The sequence below is a fragment of the Lissotriton helveticus genome, chromosome 2_2, assembly GCF_964261635.1.
Source record: "Lissotriton helveticus chromosome 2_2, aLisHel1.1, whole genome shotgun sequence".
Lineage (NCBI taxonomy): Eukaryota > Metazoa > Chordata > Amphibia > Caudata > Salamandridae > Lissotriton > Lissotriton helveticus.
In genome coordinates, this window is record NC_136060.1 from 295,018,784 (window position 1) to 295,037,543 (window position 18,760).

General features: G+C 45.2%; 1 protein-coding gene across 1 annotated transcript in view; it reads left to right on the forward strand.

Moving 5' to 3' along the window:
• Positions 1-18,760, forward strand: part of TAPT1 (transmembrane anterior posterior transformation 1) — a 620,835-nt gene that overhangs the window by 398,048 nt on the left and 204,027 nt on the right. Inside the window, exons 8-9 of the mRNA XM_078678446.1 lie at positions 10,907-10,987; positions 11,085-11,194. Coding sequence (XP_078534572.1) covers positions 10,907-10,987; positions 11,085-11,194 — 191 coding nt within the window. The remainder of the gene's footprint in view (positions 1-10,906; positions 10,988-11,084; positions 11,195-18,760) is intronic.

The following is an 18,760-nucleotide window of genomic DNA, read 5'->3' on the forward strand; positions in this document are numbered from 1 at the left end:
GATATGAAGCACTTTATAAATGCAACTTCAATAAATTACAGATAATTAATTGTCCTAGTAGTTATGCAGTGTTAGCTCACGCATGTATAACACGTTAGTGATACCTATTGAGTTCAGTGTTTGGGAAGTCAGGGACAGTATTCTACACAGGTGTGGAGTTTTTGATTTCTTCAGTGCATAGGCCCTCACTAACTGTTAAGTCCTTTGCCGGATTACACCTATATTACAGTATGGAAGTGCTTGCAATATTTAGATTGTGATCATGTCATCTAATGTTTAATCAATTCTGGCAGGGTCATGGCTATAGAAGCACAATTGATATATCTGCTGATTTCTTCCGAAAGCAGACCCCTTTAAGATATTTGGTTTAATTCACTCTTCCTTGAAGTTGAGTAACATCTATTTCCATTACAGAAAATCATTACTTTCAGGTCACTCAGACCGATCCCTACTTCTTTAAATTTGCTAATTAATTAAGACTGCGGTGGTGGGATCAGGAGTTCCTCCACAGAGTTCTGGAGACCTGAGAGAAACTGATTGCCCACACTACCCGACTACCGCCACACAGATATGACGAAGGCTTTGGGGACACCGGAAAACCCTTGCTGGAGCTCATGGAGACTATTACAATATGTATGGTTGACTCTGCTCAAGATATGGAGAGCCCAATGGAGGCAGCTGGGTTGGATCGGTAGGGTGGGTGGCGTTCAGGACTTCTTTGCCTCTTATTCATGAGGCTCACCAGATGACTATAGCCCCACTTAGATTGTTTTCCCCTGGTGACTGAAGATTTGGGTAGGTGAAATGTGTTGTCAAGAGGGGGTGGGAGGGAGGGAGTGGGTGGGAGGGAGGGAGTGGGTGTCTTCACTACTTCACCACATAGAGACTGGGTAAGAGATGCTGCCATCTGTTTGAGGAAGCAACATGATCTCTTTGCACGCTTGCATTTCATGGAGGTTACCATGTCCTGCCGTGGATCATCTATTGCTAGTAAACCCGTAACTTGCTGTTTCCTTTTGGCACAGGATAGCAAGACCTAAATTCAACCGCCATGTTGGAAGGAAAAATGGCTGCCCATCCACTTTAGCTGATAAATTGATGTGAGCGCTCCTCCTCCAATAATGCAACGTCCTAATATCTGATTATTGTTTACCCTACCAGGCTTCACGAATACCTCTGATCTACATGTGTCCCTTCTAGTCGCCTAAACAACATGGCTGAAAGGTCCACCATCAAATTAATTTCTGCCATTAATCGGCCCTGAACTGTTGCAATGCTGGGAGGCAATTCAGCACGGCCCCTGAATGGATTAATTTGTCCATTATAGCATGGACAGCAGGAGAGCCTGGGCTGGGCTGCGGCCTAATCAACCCAACAAGCAGTTCCCACCTAGAAGAGGTAGACTGTATGTCTGAACATTGACCTGTAATACTTTGCCTTCATTTCACTTTAGATGACTGAAGAATCGTAACGACAAGCTGCCCTTCTTGCCTGCTTTTCACATAACCTCAGTAAATTGTAACATAGCATACTTAAAGTCGTTATCCATTGAAACTGTTCTGATGTAAAGGGCTCACACTCCCATTTTGATCTAGTTCATGCAGTATAAAACTGCATATAAATAACTAGACGGATATTAATTAAATAATCAATCAAGTTTCAAGTTTTTATTTTATTATGTTTTGGAACTCCAAAGTGGTCCACATAAAACGAGAAAAAGGAAAATAAGCATATTCATAATACAAAAAACGTATAAGAAATACAACAAACACTTGACAACATTTTTTAACAAATACTATGTGATCAATCAACACTATTGAAACAGACCACCTAATAGATATTTAAAAAACATTTAAAGAAATCAAAAATGTTAAAACAAAACATTGCATTAAGAGGATTATATAACGCACTCAAAAAAGAGTTGGCTGTAAGAATGTTCAATTTCAAACAAATTTGTCTAAACCACTTGCGGCGAAATAAGCGAAGTGCAGGGCATACAAAAAGAACATTAATAAAATCCTGAGTAGACAGATTACAAAGATTGCAGGTTGCAGGATAACCGTACCACTTAGCCATAAGCTTATTAAGGGGGAGAAGATCCTGCCTTAAAAGAAGCCAGAAACGCCGTATGCCGTGGGGTATATTTCAGGCGATATAGGGTTGCAAACGTTTTAATATGGAGAGGTGTGGCGCCGCGGCCAGGGCGACTGACGCTGGAATCTGGGGATCAGGGTTCGATCCCCGGCTCCGGCGGCAGGTTAGCCCAGCACCATGTGACTCTGGGCAATAGCTTGCTTAATCTTCCCGACGGCCCCCAGCGCCTAGAGACCCTTACGGGTGATTGTGCGCTTTGCAAATGTGGATTATTATTATTATTATAATATGCACGTATCAATAAGAGGGGATACATTTTTCTTAGCAAGTATGAATTCCCTATCCAGTTTGAAGCTAAGGTCCCACGAGGCCTGTTTCAAAAGGGGTTTTAGCTGAGCGGCGGATAGGGTAAAGAGAGTGCTCTCCTTCAATTGCAAAAGTTCAACAGCTTTCCTAAAATTCTTTACAAGAGAGGAGAACTCCCTAAAAGTACCCAACAATTCCAACTTCATTAGGTATCTCAAAGTACCCATATCCCCTCTGGCCAAGCTGGTTACCCAACGCACCAGCCCTGCCAACCCTTGCACCCAACTACTACGAATACCAAACTCAAGTCTTAAAGATGCCACTGAGCAGGAAGTATTAGTGGAGGATAAAAACCGTAAGACTTTTCCTTCTACAACATGTAAAAAACCCCATTGCCCTATATCAACTATTTCGATTCCGTACAGGAGGGATGACGGTATTTTAGCCCTGAAAACCTCTAGCATATGTGGAAAGTGTCTTCTTCCAGTGGCAGAATATTATGCATTTAAACTTTTACCCTGAGACAGGGCCTTACGAGCATTGTTATCGATGTGGGCCTTGTCGCCTAGGTTGTCGGATAATATTTTCCCTAGAAAGACATAGGAATTAACCACCTCTAGTTTATGTCCACCTACAGACCAGCCAAATTTCTCATATTTTGTTTTTTTCCTCCCTGAGATACTCATGATTTGACTTTTGGTCGTATTTATCTTTAAATAATGGAGTTCTGAGAAAAGATGTAGGGCATACAGACGATTATTTAACCCCTTGGGTGTAAGGTCTAGTATAAGAATATCGTCCGCGTAGAGCAAACAAGAGATAGGCGATCCCCCTAATGCCGGAGCGATACCTTCACAAGCTGATAAAGACCTAGGGAGATCAGAAATATATAAGGAAAAGAGCAGAGGTGCCAAAAGGCAACCCTGCTTTAATCCATTAATAGTCGGGATAGTTTGAGATAACCCCCTTTCCCCACCCTGTAATACTTGGCACCAAGTATCAGAATGAAGGGCCTTAACCAAGTCTAAGAGGAGTGGAGGCATACCCAGGGCTGCCAGCTTTCTCCACAGCAACGGCCGATCAACTTTGTCGAATGCTGTGGAGAAATCAATAAACGCTGCATATATTCTTCCCCCACGAACCCTAACATATTTATCACAGATTATCTGGAGAGCGGTGAGGTTGTCCAATGTACCATGGGCCTTGCGAAAGCCTGTCTGTTCTAGGGGTAAAATATGATTCCTCTCCACCCAATCATTTATAATATATAGGAGGCATTTGGAAAAAATGTTGCCAATTGCATCGAGAAGGGCTATTTGTCGATAATTCTTAGGATCATTCCTATCTCCCTTCTTGAACAAAGGCACCAAAATGCTCCCTTTCCAAGATGGGGGGGACAGATTTATTCAAGAAGCAGAATCTAAATAAGAGGAACAAAATTTTGCTCCAAGAAACTGGGTCCTGTTTCAGGACCGATATGGGGAGTTCATCGGGCCCCATTGCACCTGAGAGACGGAGTTCTTTTATAGCCAATTCAATGGTTTTCTCGGACGGGAAATCTATTAAGATATCGCTATCATAGCGAAGACTCATATTCACGTCCGCTAGCCCATTACTGGCATATAAATTTTCAATAACATTTACCCAGGTTTGCTCACATATGTGAATAGGGCGAGAACTAACTCTTGTTCCTCAACCCTCCCCGATTATGGACCAGAACAGTCTAGCGTGTCCGTTCACTGCGGCCTCCCGCAGGTTAATCCAGAGAGAATCCTCTTTTTCTTTTTTTTATTTTAAACTTGACCCTTCGTCTCCTTTTTAAGGTGGTTATTTGTTGGTATCTTTCAGGGGATCTGGACAAGTATTGTTTCCTCACCAGTTTATTTATTTCCTTCTTTAAGGAAATGATCGAGCAAGGGAGTGTGGGCTTTTTTATGATTGAGTTGGATTTCCTTGCAACCAGAATAATCCTCTTCATAAAAAGCTCAAAAGATGTCAATTCGGCCCCTAGCCAATTATGGAGATCGCCGAGTGTATTATCTAGAAGATTTCCTAAACCCTTCATGGCTTTTGAGTTCCAAAAGCATCTTCCAGATTTAGCCCCAAAATTAATTTGATCGCCATTAAGAGTTCAAGGGTCAGCCGAGGGCGGGATTATAGAAAGAGTTAAAACAATTACTTTATGATCACTAAAAGGAGTTTGTGAGATCACTAAGTCTTGTAAAAGGTGGAAAAAACAATACTCAACAATTATGTAGTCCAGTATCGACTCACTGTTGTGAGATTTGTGCGTGAAAAGAGCAGGAGTGTCTGATGGAAGCCTTCCATTCACTATAATACCCTCGGATTCAGATAATTCTTTCCAGAGCAGTTTCCCTCTTGTTAGTTCTAATTTTATCAGGAAAGAGAGCTTGTGGGATCTGACAGTATTCCTCTTTAAGCCTGTTTCTAAATAGTTCCTCAGCTTAGATTAGAAATCTTACAATTAAGATCGCCCAGTAGAATTATCTGTGGGGAAGGAACTGTTTTCTTAATTTGTTTAATGAAGGCAAAAACTTGTTTTAGCACTCCTTTATAACAAACGTCGGGGGGAATATATGCATTTATTAATATCAAAGACTGAATCTTTTCCAGATTGTCAAAATAGAATGTCACTGCCTGGAACAGGTTACTGGGATCTAGGTGATGTGAGTATTTCCACTTTATCCGATTAGACAATAGGCAAGCAATTCCCCCTTTAGCGTGACCCCTCCTAGAGGCAACAGCCCCTCCTTCCAAGACGAAGTAATCCCTATCCACTGCCAATTTATCCACACACCACGTCTCTTGAATACAGATCACATTAGCCTCCAAGGTATATAAAAACTGCATCTTTTCAGGACTGTTCTTAATTCCGGCGGCATTCCAACAGATAATTTTCAAACTGCTGCTAAAAATGTGTCAATTTGCGATTATCTGTAGATTTACCAGATAATGCGCCGGGTAACCAATTCCATTGCTGACCATTATCTACTCTATTTCCCTTTGAAGGTAAAGAGGGAGGGATTACATGGGATACTAGGCGTTTAGAACTAGAAAGGCTGATCCTTAAATCCTCAAAGGGGAAAGGAGAAATAGTATGTCCTGTGCCATAATCAATCAGTTATCTTGTAAAGCACAACTACTCACATGTATGGGTCTCAAGGGGCGGGTGTGGGGGGCTGGGTTGTGGTTTAGTCGAAGATCCAGGTCCCAAGGTCCTTCTGAATTGCGGCAGCAATGGTGATTGCCTGTGGTGCAGAGGCAGGCAGTTGCAGGTCTTCCCAGCGAGGTAGGAGAAGGATCTTCCTCCAGCTGTGGTCTTACGGATTTGTGTGATGATGGTTTGGGAAAAGGAGGGACCCCTACATGCAGAAATGAACTTGCTAGCCTTAGGGAAATAAACATGAAAGGGAAAAAAAAGGCTAGAAACAAGTATATGATAATCAAAAAGTTCCAAATTTCAGGCCAACATGACAATAGTGTTTAAACAAAATACATTGTGCAATATTATCAGTTAAAGACCATGACCATATTCCATTGTTTATCAAAAAGCTTTTTTATTTTATTTTTAATTGTTATATCTCAATATCAAACCATTATTCGGATTTTTTTTTGTTAAATAGTTAAAATTATCAGTGTATCAAAGAAATATACTGCATGGTCATATATTCACAAAAGAACAGTGCAATTAATTTATACAAATGATTAGACCATTTGTTTCAGTGCACAATATGTACAGAAGGGAGATCCAGATAGCACACAGACAGTGGGAAGTCTGGCGGTAGATAGAAGCTATGCGCGTTTCGGCTGGGGTGCCTTCGTCAGGGGGCTCTCTCAACTTTCTCTATTTCTATATCGGCATGGAGCTTATTACAAATTAATCAATGAAATATATTTGACCTGCAATTTGTTTAGTTCATTCGATATGTTTAATTCACTTAAACATATTCTTAGACTTCTTTAGCATGTATTGAAGTAATTTAGGGTATAATTCCTGCAATCGTCACTGTCAGCTTCTATTTATTTGTATGTGGCAGTATCTTCATCCATATTTCAAGGCGCCCGATGTAGAAAGCTTTCTTGGGATGATGGCCAAGACCATTTTGGCCGAGTGGAGATGTCTGGTGGGAGTGTAGAATGAGAGGCAGTGGTTGAGGTATGCAGGTCCAGCATTGTGGAGGGCTTTTAGGCATGTGTGAGAAGCTTGAAGGTGATTTTCTTGTTGATAGGTAGCCAGTGAAGGTCTTTCAGGTGGCCTGTGATGTGGTTGCAACGTGGCATGTTCAGGATGAGTGTGGCAGAGGCGTTCGAGGCGGTCTGCAGTTTTTCTGCAGTTTCTGGGTGGTGCCGGCGTAGAGTGTGTTGCCATAGTCGAGTCTGCTGCTGACGAGCGCATTGGTGACTTGCCTGGACTCATTGGGTATCCACTTGAAGATCTTACAAAGGAAGCTGAGCATGTGGAAGCTGGAGGACAAAACAGCGTTGATTTCGGCGGTTCATTGAGAGCGAGGAGTCCCGGATGATGCAAAGGGTTTGTGCGAGGTCTGTGGGTGTGTGTGGGGGGTTCCGTGAGTTGGAGGGGGAGGGGGAGGAGCCCAGGGTGAGGACTTTGTTCTTGTCTGAGTTCAGCTTGAGGCAGCTGTCCGTCATCCAGGTGGCGACTGCCTTCATCCCTTCATGGTAGTTGCTCTTGGCGGCTGTGGGTTTGTCTGTGAGGAAGAGAATCAGCTGGGTGTCATTGGCATAGGAGGCGATGTTGAGTCCGTGGCTTCGGACGATGGCTGCCAGTGGGGCCATATAGATGTTGAAGAGGATGGGTCTCGGGTAGGATCCCTGAGGCCCGTAAATGGTGGAAGTCTGACTCTCTGCGTTCGGCCAGTGAGGAAGGAGTAGATCCATTCTAGGGCTTTGTCACAGATGCCGGCGTCATGGAGTCTTACGCAGAGGGTGTGGTGGGAGACAGTTTTGAAGGCGGCCGAGAGGCCCAGGAGGATGAGGGCTGCAGTCTTGCCTAGGTCGGGAGGGTGCGTATGTCATCTCTCGCGGCGAGGAGAGCAGTCTCAGTACAGTGGTTACTTTTGAAGCCTGATTGGGAGCGATCCACGATGATGATCTTTTCGACGAACTCTGAGGGTTTGGCTTTAATGGCCTTCTCGATGACTTTGGTTTGGAAGGGGAGCAGAGAGATGGGTCTGTGGTTCTTGAGGTCAGTCAGGTTGGCCAAAGGTTACTTCAACAGGGAGTATATCTCTGCATGCTTCCGATCTTCCCGGAAAGTGGCAGATTCGATGGAGCAGTTGATGGTGCAGCAGAGTTCGGGTGCGATGGAGGTCCAGGCTCTGTTGAAGATGTGATGAGGGCAGAGATCCGAGGGGGCTCCAGTGTGGATGCTCGCCATGATACTGAAGGTGTCGTCAGAGGTGAGGGTGGTCCAGTTTTTCAGGGTCTGCAGAAGGCTGGTGCCATTGCGTGCTGGTGGTGGGGTGGGTTGCAAAGCTGTCGTAGATCTCCTTGATCTTGCAGTGGAAGATGGTGGCGAGTTTGTCGCAGAGGTCTTGGGATGGGGGGATGTCTGCTGTATCCGTGCTGGGTTTGGTGAATACTTTGAACAAGGTGAAGAGTTCTTTGCTGTAGTGCGAGTTGGCATTGATGCATTCCTCGAGGGCTGCTTTCTTTGTTGCTCTGATGAGGAAGTGGTATGTGGTGACGGTGGATTTGAAAGCTGCGTGATCTGCCGTGATCTTGCTGTTCCTCCATCTTTTCTCAAGTCATCTGCAGGTGCACCTGTACTCTTGGAGGGTGGAGGAGAACCAGCTGGCTTTCTTGGAGGACTGCTTGCCTGAGGGGGGGGCAGTGTGTTGGCGCAGACTGAGATCCAGTGGTGGAGGTTGCGTGCGAAGGTGTTGGCATCCGTAGATGTCCGTGGTAGGGTCTTGCTGAGGTAGGTGGTGAGCTGGTCTTCGGTGACCTTGTTCCAGATTCTGCGAGGATGGCGGTAGGAGTGGTGGTATCCTGTGGGTGTGCCAAAAATATTGTACATTTTTAGGCAGTGGTATATTTATGTGAAGCCTTTTAAAATTGGCAGCAATTGTGCATTTCAATTTGCGCAGTGGGAAAGAGCATAAATCAAAATAATACCGGGAAGATGCGTCTGTGAGACAATGCTTCCCATACATTGAAGGAAGAACTGTAAAGGATATTCTCCACAGGTTGAAATAATGCGCTCACAACTTTGTAACATAATTCGAAAATGTTCTCGGCCTTCATGAAGAGCCGAGGCAGCTGTATTTTGATATCTGCACACCATGCGGATTCATTACCCTCTGGTAGTCTGCGATGTTATTGGGGATTGAACAGTTTTATAAATCTGATATTTGCCCTGGAATCATTTTTAAATGTTAATCTTGAAAGTATATGTTCTTTGTTTTGAATCTCCTAAAGGTAAGTTCTGTGCGTCTCTTCTGACATTGGAATCAATATTTGATTTTGCTATCGGCCTTACTTTGGTAGAAAACTGGACATTTAAATTATGTGTGCCTTCTAGATTTAAACATGTTTTATCAATTACAAGTCTCAAATTCTGCGTTCCGGAGTAGGTTTGCCTCTTCAACTGAATCTCATTCAATGCGGTAGTTTATACTTAATAGAAATCCATGACATTGTCATGTCTGATGAACCAAATCTATCCCCTGTACAGATATTTGCCTCTGGGGATATGGATAGATTTCGAGTCGATATTTTGTGCCCCCAAAACTATGAACAAATCCATGACAGTTGTTTTCTTACAATTACGAGGGCGGAGCCTGTACCTTATTTCATTAACAGTAACCAGCTGATTGTTAAAGCAAATCACCTCAGCGGGGCCAGGAGGACAGTCTTCGCTCTTTGTTCCAAATGTCTTGTCAGCTGTTAAAACATTGCCCCTGCAATGGTTGATCTGAGGCGTTTGGTGAGCCTCTCACGACCGGGATTGAGTACATGCATTACGCCGCAAGCAGCAAGGGTCCAACACTTCTGGTTTCATTCTGCCTGTTGATATATTAGCAGCAAAGACGCCCTTATCTTTGGAATGGACAAGCAGCTATTTTCATTTTGCCCACATAGTTTCGTGTCATTGTGCCCATTTTGTTCTGCAATCTCTATGAATATGCTCCAATTCGTTTTATTCTAAATATATTTGTAAGAAATTTAAAGAAAAGGCCTCAAGTGCTCAGACCTAAGCTACTGTTCCTGATCTAGTTATTGTCAGGGTACAAGTGGATCGGTTGAGACAACAGTAACAGGATGGGCCCCCAACAAATGAATATGTTTGAGTTGAACTATTTTCAATGTTAGTTATTGCTTCTCTCTTAAAGGCACAACTCTCCGGAAAGCCTGTATAGTGAAGCACTGAACAACCTTTTTGGTAAAAACACATTCACTTTGCCCGTTGTTTTCTAAATCTAAATACTAACTGAGTTTGAATACAGACCTTTGTCTCTAATAGGCGGTATCTTCATATTGGGGGTTAAGAATTATACCTATGTAGACAACTGAGCAGTTTGAAACTAGAGAACACTACTCATGGAAGTTTTCTGTATTTACCAAAAATATGCGCAAGTCTGATTTCTAAATGACAGCTTATTTTCTTCCGTGTCACTTCTAAAATATTATGTCGGTCACCTACACATTGAAGCATCTTGGAATCATTTCTTACTGGAGTGTAGTTGGCGTCTGATGCAAAGACGTTTTTTTCCGAATTTATGAAACACTCTGAACAGCAGTCCGATCAATAACAGAGATACACCTTTGTGGCTGGCTTGTTTGCCCACGTGGAAGAGATGTGGCCTAGTGGTCAGGTCGAACTTTTTGCTTTTAGCGTGATTTCTTAATGCAATGGGTGTATCCCCTTCTGTTTGGTATCACACGGTACAAAATTCGTGTTAAACAAATGTTAAGCTAATGGGAACTCCTTCCCCTACTAAATATGGTGGGGTTTCTATCCACGTCCTTCCTGTGCAGTCACACAACTAGCATCCTTCACATTTCTAGATAAGTCCTGTACAATCTTGCGTGTTCACAATCAGACTTTAGACTATGGACATATTTATTGTATCCATCTCGGACTGTCTTCTACCTTGTCCAGAAAGTGCATTTTGTGTAAGTAGAACATATTTTCTGTTAAAATTGAGGACACGAGTATGTAGTTTTGAAACATACACTGATTAGTTAGTGGATAAAGTAATATTTTAACATTTATCGAATAAACTCTTTAGGAGCAGAGAACAAGCAAAGAAACTATAGAAACCTCCGTTGAGTAACTAGTGAAAGGTTCTACAATTCTTTCCAGCCATTTTAACTGTAAAACTTGACTGCCAGTTGCACTGAGAAGTTAGAAGAACAAGTTTAATTGCTGGATATATTGTTGTTTTCCAGTGACACATTTTTAGTTTTATGTGACCTTGTGATTCAGTATGTTTCTTAATTACGTTTTTATATTTTTCAGATATTAAGGAAAGATTTACCAATTATGTGCTGTTGCTTATAGTCTGCCTAAGAAACATGGAACAGTTCTCATGGAATCCAGGTAATTATGACATTTATAAAAAATATAAAATAATATAAAAGCTGTTGTGTTCACGATTTTGATATTGCATGTTGTTGTTTTTTGTTTTGTTTTTCAGATCATCTTTGGGTGCTCTTCCCAGATGTTTGTATGGTGATAGCATCTGAAATAGCAGTGGATATTGTAAAACATGCCTTTATTACGAAATTCAATGACATCACAGCAGACGTACGTAGCTGTTCGGCATCACTGTAATTGATGTTTAAAATGTCTGCTTCTTAGACTTGTTAAAACTTTTCATGCGCACACGCTTGCATATCATTGGCACCATGAAGAGAATCCCCAAAATCTTTATTTAGTTGTTACTAAAAATCTAATTGTACGTTTCATGTTTTATATAATTCTTAATGTTTCAGTGGCCGAGGTCATGCATGAATTTATTACTTAATTGCAAGCACTGCCTCAACACATTACAATTAAATTGTCCTTCATACTAACAATGTGAAAACATTCAATTGAAAACAAACACATGTTTGCTTTAATCCCCATTGCACCATCGTACTGGCGCTGTTAGGATTTTAAAAAGCTGCTTCTGGTCACAGAAGTGTATTGACCAGGATGCAGGGGTCAGATGATGTAGTAGTGGCGACAACAGAGACCTAAGCCGAAATCTGCTGGAGTTTACTCCACAAGTAATAAAAAGCATCTTCTTTTGCTTGCCGCCAGCACTGTGTTGGATGCTCAGCGCCATTGTGAAAGGTTGCTGTAAAATTACTAGCATTGGGCATAGGAAACCGCCACCCATGAGCCAAGTTTGTGCCTGTCTTAGGAGAAGAAAATGAGAGACGAAACCCCTACTCAAAAGCTATCGATGTGACCGACATTGCTCCATAGATTCAGTAAACACCGTTTACCCTCATATCCCTCAGTAGATAAAACAAGTATTGGCAAAGCCAGTAGGAATCGCCTTTGTGACCTTTATGCGTTACCAAGGTTTCTAGCCATGCAACATCCCCAACATGGTCAGCGACTAGCTGCCGCCTCCCCCCCAATCCGGCACCCAATACCCAGGAACGTGGACACGAGACGTCTTTACTTTTTGGAAGGCGGGCGCTAGTCGCCCGGCCGTATTTATTAAAGTATGAAATTAAAAAGGTTTTAATTGCATAATCAACAATTTATACAAAAATTCAGCAGGACATTTAGGTACATACTCTTAGCAACAAGTTTGAGAGCCTGACTTTAACAAAACTCTAATACATGTTGTACCTAACTTATACTAAACATCCTCATCTAGAATTTTTGTACATTTCTGGCCATATGGCAGGGTCACTACCGGTGTCAGGTCCTACAAGCTGCGCCTCCCCTCTGGATGTGCGCATGCGCAGTGTTACCCCGGGAATTGCCCGGTCTACGCCCTGAACTCCATTTACCCACTAAAGGAGGGCCCTTACTCTGCGCCGGTGGCGTCATGAGTCCACGCGCGCGGGGTGGCTACCAGCCTAAGGAAAGCGTGAACTACTCCTACCCGCGCTCCTTTGCTTTGCAGCATCTATTACCTTGCCCCTGGAGTTGTGGGAGTGGCCCGCAGGCTCCTCCCCCTGGGCGGGAACCTCCATAGGATGATGCCCGCCCCCTCAGACCTCAAAATATGTGCTCACCGATAATGACCTTACCGCATGCCCCATACCTAATAAATACGACGACCTATGGGAAAAAATTCTAAAGGACAGCTACACTGGCTAATAAAACAGTATCAACGTATAACTACAAAGGGAAAAAAGGCCTAAGGACATATAGCATTAAATACAGTACACTTCAACAGTATCAACGTATAGCTACAAAGGGAAAAAAGGCCTAAAGACACATAGCATTAAATACAGTTCACTTCAAACAGTATCAACGTATAGCTACAAAGGGAAAAAAGGCCTAAAGACACATAGCATTAAATACAGTTCACTTCACACATGACTTGCTAAAAGGGGGAAAAAATTCCTAGACAAAAGCATCAACAAAATACACCAACCGTTCATCTCTATTACCCTGTGAAACCCGTGGACCGTACATCCAGAACTGACCCTTCAACCAGAGATAAGAACTGTTACCAAACTTTTTGTTCCAAGGGATGGTGGGTGGGAAAACAAAGAAGCCCCGAGCGCGGGGCACACCGTTTCGGCGAGGGAGCGTCCAGGGACAAGGGGGTCTCCTGGGCGCTCCCTATCTCTTTATTCCAGAGGGGCCAGGTGGCCCCTCCTCTAGCCCGCCCCCCCTGACCCGGACCCACTTCCCAGGATCCGGGTCAAGGGGGCCACCAGCCAATCGGCGGTGGGCCGCGCCCCCCAGGGCACGCCCCCACCGCCGAATGGCAACAACGGAGAGAGTGGGGGCGACGGTCGCCGCGCCGCCATGCGTGCGGGGGGGCCGAGGGCCCCCCCTTTTCACATGGTCAGCGACTAGCTGCCGCCTCCCCCCCAATCCGGCACCCAATACCCAGGAACGTGGACACGAGACGTCTTTACTTTTTGGAAGGCGGGCGCTAGTCGCCCGGCCGTATTTATTAAAGTATGAAATTAAAAAAGGTTTTAATTGCATAATCAACAATTTATACAAAAATTCAGCAGGACATTTAGGTACATACTCTTAGCAACAAGTTTGAGAGCCTGACTTTAACAAAACTCTAATACATGTTGTACCTAACTTATACTAAACATCCTCATCTAGAATTTTTGTACATTTCTGGCCATATGGCAGGGTCACTACCGGTGTCAGGTCCTACAAGCTGCGCCTCCCCTCTGGATGTGCGCATGCGCAGTGTTACCCCGGGAATTGCCCGGTCTACGCCCTGAACTCCATTTACCCACTAAAGGAGGGCCCTTACTCTGCGCCGGTGGCGTCATGAGTCCACGCGCGCGGGGTGGCTACCAGCCTAAGGAAAGCGTGAACTACTCCTACCCGCGCTCCTTTGCTTTGCAGCATCTATTACCTTGCCCCTGGAGTTGTGGGAGTGGCCCGCAGGCTCCTCCCCCTGGGCGGGAACCTCCATAGGATGATGCCCGCCCCCTCAGACCTCAAAATATGTGCTCACCGATAATGACCTTACCGCCACAGGCCAGCATTGTTAACCGACGATCTGGCCTCCCCCTGCCTCGACCTACCCTAGAAAATTCTCACTTTTAGGAAAACCTTTCAACCAGGCCCTTGACATTATCAGACCCCAGGACCTTCCCTCCCTCCGTCTGGAAATCCCTCCAACCAGGCCCAGTTATTGTCAGACCACAAGAAGTTACCTGCTTCATTCAAGTGCACTCCCTCCCCCAAGTAATACCGTCCACCCCCGAGACGGCCATGAGGCATCGTCTGCAACAGGGGGGGGGCTCAAAACCGCTCGTCCAACTGTGTGTTGATCCTCATTACCGAGTGATTCAACGCCCTGACCGAATCCCCCGCCCGCCACTGCAATAGAGGTATGAGTTGCGACCATACTACCGTGCAACCCGGGCAGATCCTGGCACTCTACCCTGCAGTTGAGATAATCTCCTCCATCAGAATGCTTCTCCCAGTTTAGCCAAATCATTCTCCCCCAGGTGAAGTATCACCACTGACGAGGGAAAGTGCCGGCGCGCTAACAGCCCTTGGAAATAATCCACTAAACTGGTTGGGACATATCCCCCCTTTTCAGAAGAATGAGATGTCCAGGAGACCCACCCGCAGTGGAGATTAGCTCATCACTGAGTATTCGCCTCCCAAGTTTGGCCAAGTCATTCCCCCCTGGGTGAAGTATCACCACCGGCGGGGGGGTCGGGCTGCTGAGCTAAGAGTCCCTGAAAGAAGTTCCTGAACTGACCAAGGCACAGACCCCCCAAACCAAATCTTTCCTGTCCCGCATCCAGCCCGTTGCTTGTGCTGGGACGTTGTAGCTCCTCCACTTCCCGTGATGAGTTCCCCCCCTGCGTCACAGGTTTGAGAAACTCCCAGAACCAGGAAAAGACCAAGAAAACCTGGGTGACAATCCCACTTCCACCTTAGGGAATGGGTAGCACTTACACCTGCCAGCACTCCTTGGGCCCTTGGGTGTCCTCTTTCTCGACGTATGCTTCCCTTTTGACGTCCACCCGCTGCTGATGTTGCGGTGTGGGGCACCCCTCAGATATCCGCCATGGACCCAGCCGTGACTGACGTAAGCATCCCGTGGGCTGGCCACCTGTTGCAGCTGTTGTGATGTGGAGCACTCCAGGTATCCACCATGGACCCGGCCATACATAGATGGAAAAGATAAGCACAAAGCATTAGTGTTTCTGCCGATAACTGGTGTACACGAGCCCGCCTTACATTACCATCACTTGCTAAGTTTTAGATAACATTAGCGCCAGATGAGTACTCATTCGTGTGCAGTACAGTACAGCGACAGCTTGCGCAACTTGCGGACATTCACGTTAGGGCTACCTAAGGGTGCATGAAAGCTTAGACCTGTGGTGCATAGTGAATGCAATAGCCCATCCATTGTTACTCCATGGCCCTTGTAGTGTGAAATGCCGTGGAATCGTACTGTATATTTAGGTAATGTTCCTGACTTCATACCCCAAGTCGATCCACACATGCCTGCATTCCATGTACTCTAGGCTTTTATGCTACTTGCTTACATTTACATTAGGGCTACCTAAGGATGCCTGGTAGTACGATCTTCATGAAAGCTTAGACCAGTAGTCCACCCTGAATGCAATGTGAAATGCCGTGCAATAATATTGTATATTCAGGTAAAGTATCTGGCTTCTTAACGAAAGCTGCCCCACCCGTCTGCATTCAATGCCCTCCGATGCTAGGCTTTAGCTGAGATGAACACCGGGTGCACTCCCCACCTTACTCGCCGTTGCGAGTGGTCAGCAGCATCAGCTTGTGATACCCGTAGCGCATTGACTCCATGCTACCGTGTGGTGCCTATTAGTATAACCCTGGCCAAGAATAAGCCTGTAGGCTCCAGTAAATGCCATAGCTCCCCCCCCCCCATGGGTACCTACTGTCAATACCAAACACACTGCCAGCCCAGTGAAGGAACCAATCCTATCCTTGCTAAAAAACAAAACAAAAAGAAAACACTCAGGGCCCCTACGAAGTTACCTACCGTCCAAACTTCGCCTGACGTTATCCAAACCACCCCTGGCCCGTGTTCCCTGCCATTACAAACCTCGGTGAGGTACAGCTCTGTCCCAGCCCCCGGGCGCATCCATCCCCTTGCTTAAACACTTGTTCCAGTTCCTTATTATGCCGAGGGTCATGTTCCAGGATCTGTGCGTTGCGCATAGAGCCTAATTTGGAATGGCACTCGAATGTCCTATGTGCCTAGACGGCACCCCCAATCTGCCCGTGTTTCAATAGAATCACCATGGGAGGACGGTCTCTCAGTCGTGGTCCCCCAACCCCAAACTTACCACCATCCTGTTATGGGGACCCAGGCAGGCATGCAATGGAGGAATGGACATGCCTAAAGTTCGCCAGGTGAGGCTACGGACGGCCCAGTGCCATGCTCATGTGAATTTAAATTAAATGAGGCCGTGGCTGTTTGTCTGACCCGTTTGCAAAGGTGAGTCTATATTGCTCATCGTTGTCAGTTCATGCGTTTGTTTCAGGCATTGACAATGCAGTGGCTAGCCCAGTTTAACACTACTGCCTATTGCAGGAATGAGACACTATCATGTAACATTTCAATTATGTTCACCTAATCGAACATACAGCACCGAGGCCCACTCACCTCTAGGACGTTAGGGGTTAATATCACAAACCCATGCTAGCGACTAATCATAACACCCCTAATAAAAGATGTGCTTGCCCCAATTGCTATCCGGGAAGCCCAGCACCAAATGAGCAACGGACAGGAGAGGCCCATCAGCGTGGTGATACCATCGTCCTAACTGCCTTCAAGCCCCTATTTAGGTGTGGCCTTCACTAACAAACAACCCATGGACCACAATGCCCTGATGACGCGCCTTGCACGTGGTATTACCACCCGGGGTATCGCATCATAGTACCATCCTCGCTCCCACGGACTGGGCTTTAGGTGGGATGCCATGGTCACTCCCTTGGAGTCCGAACTTTGGTTTTGCCAAAGCTTGTACCTCTCGCATTCTGATTGCCTTTGATACGTGCCCAAATGCCACCATTGCCTACTCCAGATTTTTCTTGTGCCCTGGGCAATTCTCACGGTCTGCACTACAGTATTGTGCGCTAGAATGGGCATAAAGGACAGAAATCCGACAGTATAAGGCCCCCAGTAGACCAGTGTGTGTTTATTCAACACTCTGTAGTGGGATCAATGACTTGTGCCGTCTTATATTACTTGTTTACCTGACTGTACATTGATACGTTTTATGTATGTTATTATTATCCTTTCATGTTAGTGACTACTACATTGTTCCCATTGCCTCTGTTCTTTCCTACTGCCCCTCCCCTGTCATTGTGAAGCGCTCTGATATCTGTAAGGGTCTTGTTCGCGCTATATAAAACTTTGAATAAATAAATAAATCACACTTTTGCGTTAATTGGCCTCTATTTATTTAGGTAGTAATGGTGCGTGAAACTGACGCATTGCTAGCTGAAACCGTATTGCCTGACGGGACATGTGCCTATTTGGGGAAACAGCCGATAGACTACCACCCTACGGGGTTGAAATGCTACCCTCCTAGCACCCCAAGATCTAGCCTTAACACGCAATTGCGTGCAATCGTCTCCTGGCATGTGTGCTTCTGCTAGGGTCCCTGCTGTAAAGGCAGAACTGTTGGCTTTGCCAAGGCTTGTACCTCTCACATTATTGTCGGCTTTGGTACCTGCATAAGTGCCACCATTGCCCACGTGGCTTTTGTTCCTGCGTCTGTGTGTCAAGCCTATATTGCAGTATTATACCTCTAATTGTCCCGTGTTCTCTCTTGTAACCTGTAAACCTGTCACTGTTTACCCCTGCGCCCTTTCTGCTACCTGACGAGCTTGGTTTGGAAATTAGCAAAGACACACGCACTTCGAGATCGATACCTGAAGAGCCGCCGCAAAGCAGGAAGCAAGATGAAATTGAAGACCCCTAGGCCACAAACGCCGTTTTGCCGTTTTTTTGATTCATAAATAAAAGGGCGCACAGAGGCGTTTCTAATTCCTTCCGAGCTGTAGAGAGTGATGTTGCCTCCTATGGCGCATCCGTGTTAGCTCCTAGAAATGACTCTCTGGATGTAGTGCTGTGATTTATTTAAGAGTGCTCCATCATGAGATAATAAAATTAAACAAATAGTCCTCGCATGGGATTTGCAGCATACAAGCACTAGACAACTTAATTCGTGGCACTGTGACATACAAATGTGTTCATCAATCCGCACATTACTTCGGAAGGCCTGCCTCCACCCAGTGCTGCTGTATATGAAGTCAATTGCAGTTTAACTCAACTGCGAGCAGTTCTTGACCGCCGCCATGCGTGCGGGGGGCCGAGGGCCCCCCCTTTCCAAAGGTCACATAGTGTTCCTGCAAATCGCTCAGGTTTATGAGGAACCCTCTGATGAACAGCTTGGGAGTAAAATTAATTCGAACAGACTTAAGTGAAAAATAGCCGCTCGGAGTATTTGCAAAGCTACGTCCCCCTCCTTCCCACAATCTAACATTATAGAGGCAAACAGACTTTATTAGAAGCTAGCGGTGAGGCCGGGAGAAAATTAAAAAGCAAGCATTTGATCTTTCTGATGTCATTTGTGAGCGCGTGTTCCGTTATTATGCACATAACACATTTCAGTACATCGTGCCTATTTAAAGGCATAAACAGAA